This window comes from Argopecten irradians, chromosome 11 (genome assembly GCF_041381155.1).
Source record: "Argopecten irradians isolate NY chromosome 11, Ai_NY, whole genome shotgun sequence".
NCBI lineage: Eukaryota > Metazoa > Mollusca > Bivalvia > Pectinida > Pectinidae > Argopecten > Argopecten irradians.
Window position 1 is genome coordinate 461942 of NC_091144.1, and position 15269 is coordinate 477210.

Consider the following 15269-nt stretch of genomic DNA (forward strand, 5'->3'; position numbering starts at 1 on the left):
TACAAACATATTTTCTTTGCAGAGTCTGTTTGTAATCCCAGCGTCTCCCATCATGTAAAATGGGAATATAGTAAAATAGCCTTTACCACATGTGTCGAGGTGTGCACTGAGTGGGATTTTCCGAGTTTCTGGTGAGCGTATTTGCTGCTTATGAACTCGGACTCTCTCACTCAGTGCATTTCCTGTTTGTCCTATGTAGAATTCTTTACAGGTGGGACATACATGCAACTCAAATAATTATTAGGCGTTACTTTTTTCCCAGTCTTTAAAAGAAGATTGGTCCCTTCGTGGATGTAATTGCAGGTCCCACATCGTGTGTCTCCACATTTCGTCACCGAGGTGTATCCTTCTGAATAATTAAATCGTGCACTTGTAAGTATCCTTTTCAAATTTGGCGGCTGTCGCTTTATATATATATATGTCGTACACAGGTAAAACAATAATGGAAGTTGACTTATTCAGAAACAAAAAAAGAACTATTTCAACTAAAGATTAAGGATGAATCACTTACAAATCCTTGTAAAGATTTAACCTTAAAAATTATTCCAGTCTAGTACTGTAATTACGGAATCGGGGCATATAGCAATCTCCCGTAATTTCTAAGGTATTAGTAAAAATTCTAAGCATGTATTTTCACCGTTTCGAATATAATCATGTATAGTCATACAAGAAGGGTTACAGCATTACCACACTAAATACACTTATTTAAATATCACTAAGTATATTTTTGAAAAGGTACAAGATATTTTCTCTATTTATAATGCCTGTATACAAATAATTTCATTTTTCATTTGAACACTATATGTGGTTACTCTTTGGATTATACGATAAATTTTCATATATCATGCTATTAAATTTCGGTATGATATACAAAAGGATCGATAATGAATATACTATTTAAAGAATTTACTCTAATTTTGAAATAATTAATTTAAATCTACACTCATACTGTAATTTAGAAACATATATCAGAAATATCATTGATGTATTTTTGCTTTTTAGTAAACGTAATGGATAAAGTTTCAAAAACAACAATATAGATATACATATTATTTTCGGTATAAGTTCGGTACTGTTACTCCAATATCACATAACTGATAACCGTTTACATGTTATTTTTACTCAATAACTGTGCCTTGTTTGCTTCGTTATGGCAGAAGTTTGAAATAAAAACACAGATTCTAGATATATTCATGCTAAATTTTGGGATTTTACTCGTAAAAGATAGTGTTACATTATACTGTTTTTTATTACACAGAAATTTACATAATATATGCTATCTAAATCTCTGTCCAGACTGATCCGAACATCATTTTGATATCGCTATCAAATTGGACTGATTTAAATCTTTGAATAAATATTAATCTTTAATATTTTTGCAGTGAAAAGGTTTTATTCATGTATACTAATAAATATCGTATTATATAGTTATATATACTGTACATTAAATTGCAGATGTTGTAATAAAAAAAAATAATAATCACTTAAAAATTATAATTATGTATTATTTCAAATTGAAGAAACTTATTTCTTAGAAATGGTCTCGTGATCTTAATACATTACATACCTGATATGTGATGTTCTGCCTGTAGAGTATAACAACAATCACACAAATTGTTAAATTAACGTCATAACTTATTGAACATTTCTCTATATCGAATAGCGATATAGATACAAATTGTAGATATATATCTATATGACGTGTTGACAGTTAAACGGTAGATTATGGCGATTAAACCCGGGAACGTAAACAAAGCTGACCATGATATATCACCGGCGTTGATTTCACTTTTTATTGATTATACATTGAAATTGTATGTCACCCCATCTATCAAACCGTGACTATACCTGCAGGCATGACAACAATGCATCAATGGCCTTATATGGACATGGCCGGTCACGTCACGGTTGACTGAACATTCTACATTGATCGATAATGTAACAGATTGGATAAGGCCGCGGATTAATACACATAAGGTAGATTGGGGATAATCAAACACATAGGTGTAAAGGTTGGTCAAGTTCTGGCGGTCATTGTTAACACGATAACCAACTCGGACTTTAAAGTTCATAACCTGGTTACACAACTACGCGTAAGTAAAGGGTCAAACAGGGGTGACGCCCACCGGGAAATCCGCTACCAATACAATTCGTCTATTGTGTCGAAGTGTCTTTAGACGATATACATGTAAATGTAATACTGTACGTAACTCGGCCCTGGGGCGACAAAGGTCGTGCACCATGTACCTGTCCAAAACAACACTAAGATAATGATCGCCAGAGTTAGCCAGCTGGGAGATTAGACCGGGGGTGATGATCTGTGCAGTGATTTGTTTTAGATTCAGTATGGCACACTCCATCTCCGTCTGATCGTGACGTCAGAGGTCCAGGGGCCGGGACTCTCCTGGTAATGAAAACAATAGGGGACAAGACAGCTATTGTCTGTACCCCCTTGAGGCCTCTTTGGTGAAAGTGACAAATTTATTCTGGGGAAGTGACAGGTCATCATTGAAATTGACATGTACACAGACAGAGGTTAAAGTGCGATGATCGAGAGAGAGGATAGTAGTCAAGCCTAGCAAGTGTACATGTGCATGTGTCTGGTTAATTAGCGCGGATAAAAACTCACCTGAAAGGTAAATATTTACTATTAACAATTGTATACAATGTCACTCTTTAAATATCATCATCTAAAACGTGACATTGTATATGAATGTAACATAAAAATCGATGTTCTGATGTAAAATGTTCTTAAATGGTTGTTTGACTATATATAGCTACTGAGTACCCGTGGGTTGTTTGTGTGTGACAGGTTACAATTTAATTTTCTCGGAATATATCTTGTGATTCCAAAGTTATATTAGTTTAACGTCATTTTATACATATCATAAGATCAGAATGAACACTTTACAGTATATCACTCGATATATAACATTCTCAACAATAATTTTCGTGGTGTTTAGTCCATCACCCAAGATAACTAAATCCCGATCGAGAGACTTTTGCAGTATTGAAATAACGACGACAGAGCCTTTTTTTAATCCATCAATTTTAATTAAAGATAAGAACTTAAGCTGTTGTATGTGAAATAAGAAGTACACCCCTGATTCATTTATGGCAGTTGTCATTATAAATCGTACATCATTGATATTACGAAAATTTGCAAATAACTATGTATGGTTTGGGCCCCAAATCCATCAAGTTTTCAAACCTGTTACATGTATTTAGTGATTAATTTGTTGTATTTTAAACATTTAATACATCCCTCCCTGATTCAACTTTAATGAATGTTTTCTAATTTTGCTACTGTGGTTGCCATGGTTACCATCCAAAATATGCATAAATTTTGACACTATTAGGTTTTTGTTTTAGAAACCATAGAGCGCATCCTTGAACAAATTTTATACGTCTCCTAAATTTGTATTGTAAGTGCATACATATTCTCAGTAAATATTAAGTTTGTTCAAGGATGTAGTAAATATTTCAAATACAATAACTTAATATCTTAATTGATACTTTATTGAAAATAATGATGGATTCATGGCATGGACATAAAACGGCCCAAATCAAACTTATACAGGTACATATTATATGTAATTCTCTTCATATCAACAGGGTCTCTTTGGTACCCATATAGTCCGCTAAACCTGCCTATATTATTAGGCTTTTATTTATTTTTTTTTTTTTTGCCTAATATATAGTCAGCTCGCGGTACCTCTTAAAAATGTGAAATCGTAGGCCAGATTTGGCCTACGCTACGTGAGCGGCATATTTCTAATATATCGTCCATGCAATGCCGGGAAAACGTACACATACCTTTATATTGGGATCTTATGTACTCCTTTGCCCCCATGTTACATCCCATTTATGAAATTAAACAACTGTGTACAATGAAATACTTCCGAGACCCTTCTACTTCACACATTTGTAATGGCCGCCGTATACACATTTAGTAGAGCAAACGGCAGCCAATCAACTTCGCTTCCGGTTTTATTTTTAAATATCCACGTGTAGTTGAAAGATAAACAAAATTCTACCGTGTATATGCAACGCGAATATCGCGAAAGTTATGCGGTACCAGCAATAGTCGTGTTCAATTTGAATATTTGACAACATGTCGTGTTTGTCGACCATGATTTTACTTTAAAAACTCTAACTGGCTAGCATTTTGTTTATCTTTCAACTACACGTGGTTCACTTATTTGAAGTGATTCGTATCCTACAAATATACGTTTGAATGGATCTCGCATTACCCCTAATATTGGATATATAAGTAATTTGTATCCTACAGATATACGTTTGAATGGATCTCGTGTTACCCCTAATATTGGATATATAATTTGTATCCTACAGATATACTTTAGAATCGATCACGTTTTACCCCTAATATTTGATCTATAAGTAATTTGTATCCTACAGATATACCTTAGAATCGATCACGTGTTACCCATAATATTTGATATATAAGTAATTTGTATCCTACAGATATACTTTAGAATCGATCACGTGTTACCCATAATATTGGATATATAATTTGTATCCTACAGATATACTTTAGAATCGATCACGTGTTACCCCTGATATTTGATATATAGTAATTTGTATCTTACAGATATACGTTAGAAGGGATCCCGTGTTACCCCTAATATTGGATATATAAGTAATTTGTATCCTACAGATATACGTTAGAAGGGATCTCGTGTTACACCTAATATTTGATATATATGTATAAGTAATTTGTATCCACAGATATATACGTTTGAATGGATCTCGTGTTACCCCTAATATTGGATATATAAGTAATTTGTATCCTACAGATATACGTTTGAATGGATCTCGTGTTACCCCTAATATTGGATATATAAGTAATTTGTATCCTACAGATATACGTTTGAATGGATCTCGTGTTACCCCTAATATTGGATATATAAGTAATTTGTATCCTACAGATATACGTTTGAATGGATCTCGTGTTACCCCTAATATTGGATATATAAGTAATTTGTATCCTACAGATATACGTTTGAAGGGATCCGTGTTACCCCTAATATTGGATATATAAGTAATTTGTATCCTACAGATATACGTTTGAATGGATCCCGTGTTACCCCTAATATTGGATATATAAGTAATTTGTATCCTACAGATATACGTTTGAATGGACCGTGATATTGGATATATAAGTAATTTGTATACGTTTGAAGGATCCGTGTTACCCCTAATATTGGATATATAAGTAATTTGTATCCTACAGATATACTTTTGAATGGATCTCGTGTTACCCCTAATATTGGATATATAAGTAATTTGTATCCTACAGATATACGTTTGAATGGATCTCGTGTTACCCCTAATATTGGATATATAAGTAATTTGTATCCTACAGATATACGTTTGAATGGATCTCGTGTTACCCCTAATATTGGATATATAAGTAATTTGTATCCTACAGATATACGTTTGAATGGATCTCGTGTTACCCCTAATATTGGATATATAAGTAATTTGTATCCTACAGATATACGTTTGAATGGATCTCGTGTTACCCCTAATATTGGATATATAAGTAATTTGTATCCTACAGATATACGTTTGAATGGATCTCGTGTTACCCCTAATATTGGATATATAAGTAATTTGTATCCTACAGATATACGTTTGAATGGATCCCGTGTTACCCCTAATATTGGATATATAAGTAATTTGTATCCTACAGATATACGTTTGAATGGATCTCGTGTTACCCCTAATATTGGATATATAAGTAATTTGTATCCTACAGATATACGTTTGAATGGATCTCGTGTTACCCCTAATATTGGATATATAAGTAATTTTGTATCCTACAGATATACGTTTGAATGGCCGTGTTACCCCTAATATTGGATATATAAGTAATTTGTATCCTACAGATATACTTTAGAATCGATCCCGTGTTACCCCTAATATTTGATATATAAGTAATTTGTATCCTACAGATATACGTTTGAATGGATCTCGTGTTACCCCTAATATTGGATATATAAGTAATTTGTATCCTACAGATATACGTTTGAATGGATCTCGTGTTACCCCTAATATTGGATATATAAGTAATTTGTATCCTACAGATATACGTTTGAATGGATCTCGTGTTACCCCTAATATTGGATATATAAGTAATTTGTATCCTACAGATATACGTTTGAATGGATCTCGTGTTACCCCTAATATTGGATATATAAGTAATTTGTATCCTACAGATATACGTTTGAATGGATCTCGTGTTACCCCTAATATTGGATATATAAGTAATTTGTATCCTACAGATATACGTTTGAAGGGATCCGTGTTACCCCTAATATTGGATATATAAGTAATTTGTATCCTACAGATATACGTTTGAATGGATCTCGTGTTACCCCTAATATTGGATATAAGTAATTTGTATCCTACAGATATACGTTAGAAGGGATCTCGTGTTACCCCTAATATTGGATATATAAGTAATTTGTATCCTACAGATATACGTTTGAATGGATCTCGTGTTACCCCTAATATTGGATATATAAGTAATTTGTATCCTACAGATATACGTTTGAATGGATCTCGTGTTACCCCTAATATTGGATATATAAGTAATTTGTATCCTACAGATATACGTTTGAATGGATCTCGTGTTACCCCTAATATTGGATATATAAGTAATTTGTATCCTACAGATATACGTTTGAAGGGATCCCGTGTTACCCCTAATATTGGATATATAAGTAATTTGTATCCTACAGATATACGTTTGAATGGATCTCGTGTTACCCCTAATATTGGATATATAAGTAATTTGTATCCTACAGATATACGTTTGAATGGATCTCGTGTTACCCCTAATATTGGATATATAAGTAATTTGTATCCTACAGATATACGTTAGAAGGGATCTCGTGTTACCCCTAATATTGGATATATAAGTAATTTGTATCCTACAGATATACGTTTGAATGGATCTCGTGTTACCCCTAATATTGGATATATAAGTAATTTGTATCCTACAGATATACGTTTGAAGGGATCCCGTGTTACCCCTAATATTGGATATATAAGTAATTTGTATCCTACAGATATACGTTTGAATGGATCCAATGTTACCCCTAATATTGGATATATAAGTAATTTGTATCCTACAGATATACGTTTGAATGGATCTCGTGTTACCCCTAATATTGGATATATAAGTAATTTGTATCCTACAGATATACGTTTGAAGGGATCCCGTGTTACCCCTAATATTGGATATATAAGTAATTTGTATCCTACAGATATACGTTTGAATGGATCTCGTGTTACCCCTAATATTGGATATATAAGTAATTTGTATCCTACAGATATACGTTTGAAGGGATTCCGTGTTACCCCTAATATTGGATATATAAGTAATTTGTATCCTACAGATATAGGTTTGAATGGATCTCGTGTTACCCCTAATATTGGATATATAAGTAATTTGTATCCTACAGATATACGTTTGAATGGATCCGTGTTACCCCTAATATTGGATATATAAGTAATTTGTATCCTACAGATATACGTTTGAATGGATCCCGTGTTACCCCTAATATTGGATATATAAGTAATTTGTATCCTACAGATATACGTTTGAATGGATCCCGTGTTACCCCTAATATTGGATATATAAGTAATTTGTATCCTACAGATATACGTTTGAATGGAGCCGTGTTACCCCTAATATTGGATATATAAGTAATTTGTATCCTACAGATATACGTTTGAATGGATCCGTGTTACCCTAATATTGGATATATAAGTAATTTGTATCCTACAGATATACGTTTGAATGGATCTCGTGTTACCCTAATATATTGGATATATAAGTAATTTGTATCCTACAGATATACGTTAGAAGGGATCACGTGTTACACCTAATATTGGATATATAAGTAATTTGTATCCTACAGATATACGTTTGAATGGATCTCGTGTTACCCCTAATATTGGATATATAAGTAATTTGTATCCTACAGATATACGTTTGAATGGATCTCGTGTTACACCTAATATTGGATATATAAGTAATTTGTATCCTACAGATATACGTTTGAATGGATCTCGTGTTACCCCTAATATTGGATATATAAGTAATTTGTATCCTACAGATATACGTTTGAATGGATCTCGTGTTACCCCTAATATTGGATATATAAGTAATTTGTATCCTACAGATATACGTTTGAATGGATCCGTGTTACCCCTAATATTGGATATATAAGTAATTTGTATCCTACAGATATACGTTTGAAGGGATCTCGTGTTACCCCTATATTGGATATATAAGTAATTTGTATCCTACAGATATACGTTAGAAGGGATCTCGTGTTACCCCTAATATTGGATATATAAGTAATTTGTATCCTACAGATATACGTTTGAATGGATCTCGTGTTACCCCTAATATTGGATATATAAGTAATTTGTATCCTACAGATATACGTTTGAAGGGATCCCGTGTTACCCCTAATATTGGATATATAAGTAATTTGTATCCTACAGATATACGTTTGAATGGATCCGTGTTACCCCTAATATTGGATATATAAGTAATTTGTATCCTACAGATATACGTTTGAATGGATCTCGTGTTACCCCTAATATTGGATATATAAGTAATTTGTATCCTACAGATATACGTTTGAAGGGATCCCGTGTTACACCTAATATTGGATATATAAGTAATTTGTATCCTACAGATATACGTTTGAATGGATCCGTGTTACCCCTAATATTGGATATATAAGTAATTTGTATCCTACAGATATACGTTTAGAATGGATCACGTGTTACCCCTAATATTGTATATAATAATTTTCTAAGTATACGTTTGTATGGATCCCGTGTTACCCCTAATACAGATATATAAGTAATTTGTAACAGATATACTTAGGATCACGTGTTACCCCTAATATTGGATATATAAGTAATTTGTATCCTACAGATATACGTTTGAATGAATCTCGTGTTACCCCTAATATTGGATATATAAGTAGTTTGTATCCTACAGATATACGTTTGAATGGATCTCGTGTTACCCCTAATATTGGATATATAAGTAGTTTGTATCCTACAGATATACGTTTGAAGGGATCCCGTGTTACCCCTAATATTGGGATATATAAGTAATTTGTATCCTACAGATATACGTTTGAAGGGATCCCGTGTTACCCCTAATATTGGATATATAAGTAATTTGTATCCTACAGATATACGTTTGAATGGATCTCGTGTTACCCCTAATATTGGATATATAAGTAATTTGTATCCTACAGATATACGTTTGAATGGATCCGTGTTACCCCTAATATTGGATATATAAGTAGTTTGTATCCTACAGATATACGTTTGAATGGATCCCGTGTTACCCCTGATATTGGATATATAAGTAATTTGTATCCTACAGATATACGTTTGAATGGATCCCGTGTTACCCCTGATATTGGATATATAAGTAATTTGTATCCTACAGATATACGTTTGAAGGGATCCCGTGTTACCCACCTGATATTGGATATATAAGTAATTTGTATCCTACAGATATACGTTTGAATGGATCTCGTGTTACCCCTAATATTGGATATATAAGTAATTTGTATCCTACAGATATACGTTTGAAGGGATCCCGTGTTACCCCTAATATTGGATATATAAGTAATTTGTATCCTACAGATATACGTTTGAAGGGATCTCGTGTTACCCCTAATATTGGATATATAAGTAATTTGTATCCTACAGATATACGTTTGAATGGAGCCGTGTTACCCCTGATATTGGATATATAAGTAATTTGTATCCTACAGATATAGGTTTGAATGGATCTCGTGTTACCCCTAATATTGGATTTATATAAGTAATTTGTATCCTACAGATATACGTTTGAATGGAGCCGTGTTACCCCTGATATTGGATATATAAGTAATTTGTATCCTACAGATATACGTTTGAATGGATCTCGTGTTACCCCTAATATTGGATATATAAGTAATTTGTATCCTACAGATATACGTTAGAAGGGATCTCGTGTTACCCCTAATATTGGATATATAAGTAATTTGTATCCTACAGATATACGTTTGAATGGATCTCGTGTTACCCCTAATATTGGATATATAAGTAATTTGTATCCTACAGATATACGTTTGAATGGATCCCGTGTTACCCCTAATATTGGATATATAAGTAATTTGTATCCTACAGATATACGTTTGAATGGATCTCGTGTTACCCCTAATATTGGATATATGGATATAGTAATTTGTATCCTACAGATATACTTTAGAATCGATCACGTGTTACCCCTAATATTGGATATATAAGTAATTTGTATCCTACAGATATACTTTAGAATGGATCACGTGTTACCCCTAATATTTGATATATAAGTAATTTGTATCCTACAGATATACGTTTGAATGGATCTCGTGTTACCCCTAATATTGGATATATAAGTAATTTGTATCCTACAGATATACGTTTGAATGGATCTCGTGTTACCCCTAATATTGGATATATAAGTAATTTGTATCCTACAGATATACGTTTGAATGGATCTCGTGTTACCCCTAATATTGGATATATAAGTAATTTGTATCCTACAGATATACGTTAGAAGGGATCACGTGTTACCCCTAATATTGGATATATAAGTAATTTGTATCCTACAGATATACGTTTGAAGGGATCCCGTGTTTACCCCTAATATTGGATATATAATTTGTTTCCTACAGATATACCATAGAATCGATCACGTGTTACACCTAATATTGGATATATATAAGTAATTTGTATCCTACAGATATACGTTTGAATGGATCTCGTGTTACACCTAATATTGGATATATAAGTAATTTGTATCCTACAGATATACGTTTGAAGGGATCCCGTGTTACCCCTAATATTGGATATATATGTAATTTGTATCCTACAGATATAGGTTTGGATGGATCTCGTGTTACCCCTAATATTGGATATATAAGTAATTTGTATCCTACAGATATACGTTTGAAGGGATCTCGTGTTACCCCTAATATTGGATATATAAGTAATTTGTATCCTACAGATATACGTTTGAAGGGATCCCGTGTTACCCCTAATATTGGATATATAAGTAATTTGTATCCTACAGATATACGTTTGAATGGATTCAATGTTACCCCTAATATTGGATATATAAGTAATTTGTATCCTACAGATATACGTTTGAATGGATCTCGTGTTACCCCTAATATTGGATATATAAGTAATTTGTATCCTACAGATATACGTTTGAATGGATCCCGTGTTACCCCTAATATTGGATATATAAGTAATTTGTATCCTACAGATATACTTTAGAAGGGATCACGTGTTACCCCTAATATTGGATATATAAGTAATTTGTATCCTACAGATATACGTTTGAATGGATCTCGTGTTACCCCTAATATTGGATATATAAGTAATTTGTATCCTACAGATATACGTTTGAATGGATCTCGTGTTACCCCTAATATTGGATATATAAGTAATTTGTATCCTACAGATATACTTTAGAATCGATCACGTGTTACCCCTAATATTGGATATATAAGTAATTTGTATCCTACAGATATACGTTTGAAGGGATCACGTGTTACCCCTAATATTTGATATATAAGTAATTTGTATCCTACAGATATACGTTTGAATGGATCTCGTGTTACCCCTAATATTGGATATATAATAACTAATTTGTATCCTACAGATATACGTTTGAATGGATCTCGTGTTACCCCTAATATTGGATATATAAGTAATTTGTATCCTACAGATATACGTTTGAATGGATCTCGTGTTACCCCTAATATTGGATATATAAGTAATTTGTATCCTACAGATATACGTTTGAATGGATCTCGTGTTACCCCTAATATTTGATATATAAGTAATTTGTATCCTACAGATATACGTTTGAATGGATCTCGTGTTACCCCTAATATTGGATATATAAGTAATTTGTATCCTACAGATATACGTTTGAATGGATCCCGTGTTACCCCTAATATTGGATATATAAGTAATTTGTATCCTACAGATATACGTTTGAATGGATCTCGTGTTACCCCTAATATTGGATATATAAGTAATTTGTATCCTACAGATATACGTTTGAATGGATCTCGTGTTACCCCTAATATTGGATATATAAGTAATTTGTATCCTACAGATATACGTTTGAATGGATCTCGTGTTACCCCTAATATTGGATATATAAGTAATTTGTATCCTACAGATATACGTTTGAAGGGATCTCGTGTTACCCCTAATATTGGATATATAAGTAATTTGTATCCTACAGATATACGTTTGAATGGATCCCGTGTTACCCCTAATATTGGATATATAAGTAATTTGTATCCTACAGATATACGTTTGAATGGATCTCGTGTTACCCCTAATATTGGATATATAAGTAATTTGTATCCTACAGATATACGTTTGAATGGATCTCGTGTTACCCCTAATATTGGATATATAAGTAATTTGTATCCTACAGATATACGTTTGAAGGGATCCCGTGTTACCCCTAATATTGGATATATAAGTAATTTGTATCCTACAGATATACGTTTGAAGGGATCCCGTGTTACCCCTAATATTGGATATATAAGTAATTTGTATCCTACAGATATACGTTTGAAGGGATCCCGTGTTACCCCTAATATTGGATATATAAGTAATTTGTATCCTACAGATATACGTTAGAAGGGATCCCGTGTTACCCCTAATATTGGATATATAAGTAATTTGTATCCTACAGATATACGTTTGAATGGATCTCGTGTTACCCCTAATATTGGATATATAAGTAATTTGTATCCTACAGATATACGTTTGAAGGGATCCCGTGTTACCCCTAATATTGGATATATAAGTAATTTGTATCCTACAGATATACGTTTGAAGGGATCTCGTGTTACCCCTAATATTGGATATATAAGTAATTTGTATCCTACAGATATACGTTTGAATGGATCTCGTGTTACACCTAATATTGGATATATAAGTAATTTGTATCCTACAGATATACGTTTGAAGGGATCTCGTGTTACCCCTAATATTGGATATATAAGTAATTTGTATCTTACAGATATACGTTTGAATGGATCTCGTGTTACCCCTAATATTGGATATATAAGTAATTTGTATCCTACAGATATACGTTTGAAGGGATCACGTGTTACACCTAATATTGGATATATAAGTAATTTGTATCCTACAGATATACGTTTGAAGGGATCCCGTGTTACCCCTAATATTGGATATATAAGTAATTTGTATCCTACAGATATACGTTTGAATGGATCTCGTGTTACCCCTAATATTGGATATATAAGTAATTTGTATCCTACAGATATACGTTTGAAGGGATCTCGTGTTACCCCTAATATTGGATATATAAGTAATTTGTATCCTACAGATATATACGTTAGAAGGGATCCCGTAGGTGTTACACCTAATATTGGATATATATTGTAATTTGTATCCTACAGATATACGTTTGAATGGATCTCGTGTTACCCCTAATATTGGATATATAAGTAATTTGTATCCTACAGATATACGTTTGAAGGGATCTCGTGTTACCCCTAATATTGGATGTATAAGTAATTTGTATCCTACAGATATACGTTTGAATGGATCCCGTGTTACCCCTAATATTTATGAAGAACATAAACACAATGTTTTTACATTTTTCTTACAGATCGGTATAAAGAAGATGGGAATCCACGATTTCTGGCGTAAAATAGGAAAATCTACTACAAGAGACCGGAAACTGGGAACGTTACAACATCACCGCCATTGTGCATCATGTGAGAAATACCGGACATGGACATCCAAATCAGAAGCGCTAAATTTACCTCTGTCTGATTTACGGAAACTCAAACAACATTCTTCAGAGTTTGAGGATAAGTGTCGGTGTGATACAGTTGACGCATGGGTAACGACTGTCAACCGGTCACGTGAGCGCGCGGATATAGTAGACCGAGTCTTATTGGACGACCGTTTGTTGACATTTAGTTCCACAGATCACGTGGAGGAAACAGATACGGAAGATGTAGGGGATGCTGGGAGTGACACCGGAAGTCTACAGGAATGGAGTCATTGGCGCAAAGAGACAAACGATCAACTGGTGTCCATGATTTTAAATAGTAAAGCTAAAGACTCACGATCATGGGACTACACGCGCAGGACAATGGACAACAATGTCTTGAATGACGTCATACAACACGTGATAGACAATGGTGTGGCTTCTCCCGAATTGGAAGGAAAGCCATTCATAATGTATGGTATACCAAGAGTTCGGCTAGATAAACGATGACACTGTTCGTTGTTTTATAATATTTTCTCGGATAACGTTCTGTGGCCAGTGTGTTACATGGCCTGTACAGTACAACCAGTACAGAACATGTTGGGCTTAGTTTCGTCCCAAATTAAGAGCATAGGGAAACCCTAACCCAAACACAAACCTTAACGGCTGAATTGATCTAAGAACGTATCTTGCTTTGGACGTGCATGTGATAAAGTATGTGACAATATCTTTTTCTTTTGTGCTGTATATCTCTTACATACAGTGTACAATATATATAGCTAGCTAGGTATGCATGATGTAAACGGAATAGCATGATTTGGTCATTTGCAGTTTGATATTAATGCTACTAAATGCATTAAATAAAGAATATATTTTAACATAACATTATTACATATTTTGACATGTATTGCTATGGAATCTGATTAAAGTACCAAATTATGTACAAAATATGATCGTAGCATTTTCAATGCAAAGGAATGTATACGTAATAACTGTAAGAAGTAAGACTGAGGCGAAACAGTGGGGAACCTATCTTCTACACTATTGTTAAAGTTTGATTGTTTAGCAGAGAGATCCAAAACTACAACAATGTTGAAATTGATGGTTGTGGAGGGGGTTCTATAATAATGTTGAAATGGTGAACTACTAAGATAATAAAAATGAAACTGTTGATACATAGATATCTCGAACACACACACACACACACACACACACACACCCTCACACCCTCACACACATCCTTACACGCGCGCGAGTTTTACCTGCAAATAGGTGTTTGTGAACACCAGTTTCCGTGGCTAGCACTTTCTCCAGTGTGTCCAGGATGAGAAGGTCTGCCCCGTCATTACGACACGTAGTCTGAGACTCGTACCAATTCTGGGAAGTTGAATAC

The 15269-nt window shown here is 33.6% G+C and overlaps 1 protein-coding gene across 2 annotated transcripts; it reads left to right on the forward strand.

The window, feature by feature from the left end:
- The first annotated feature begins 259 nt into the window (after positions 1 to 259).
- Positions 260 to 14759, forward strand: LOC138334243 (uncharacterized). 2 transcript variants are annotated; one of them, XM_069282865.1, is made up of 2 exons: positions 260 to 372; positions 13769 to 14759. In XM_069282865.1, the coding sequence occupies exon 2, from the start codon at positions 13784 to 13786 to the stop codon at positions 14384 to 14386; it is 603 nt and encodes a 200-aa protein (XP_069138966.1). In that variant the 5' UTR covers positions 260 to 372; positions 13769 to 13783; the 3' UTR covers positions 14387 to 14759. The 2 variants fall into 2 exon arrangements, with proteins under 2 accessions (XP_069138966.1, XP_069138964.1); XM_069282863.1 differs by lacking the exon at positions 260 to 372 and adding an exon at positions 2129 to 2636.
- The last annotated feature ends 510 nt before the right edge of the window (positions 14760 to 15269 follow it).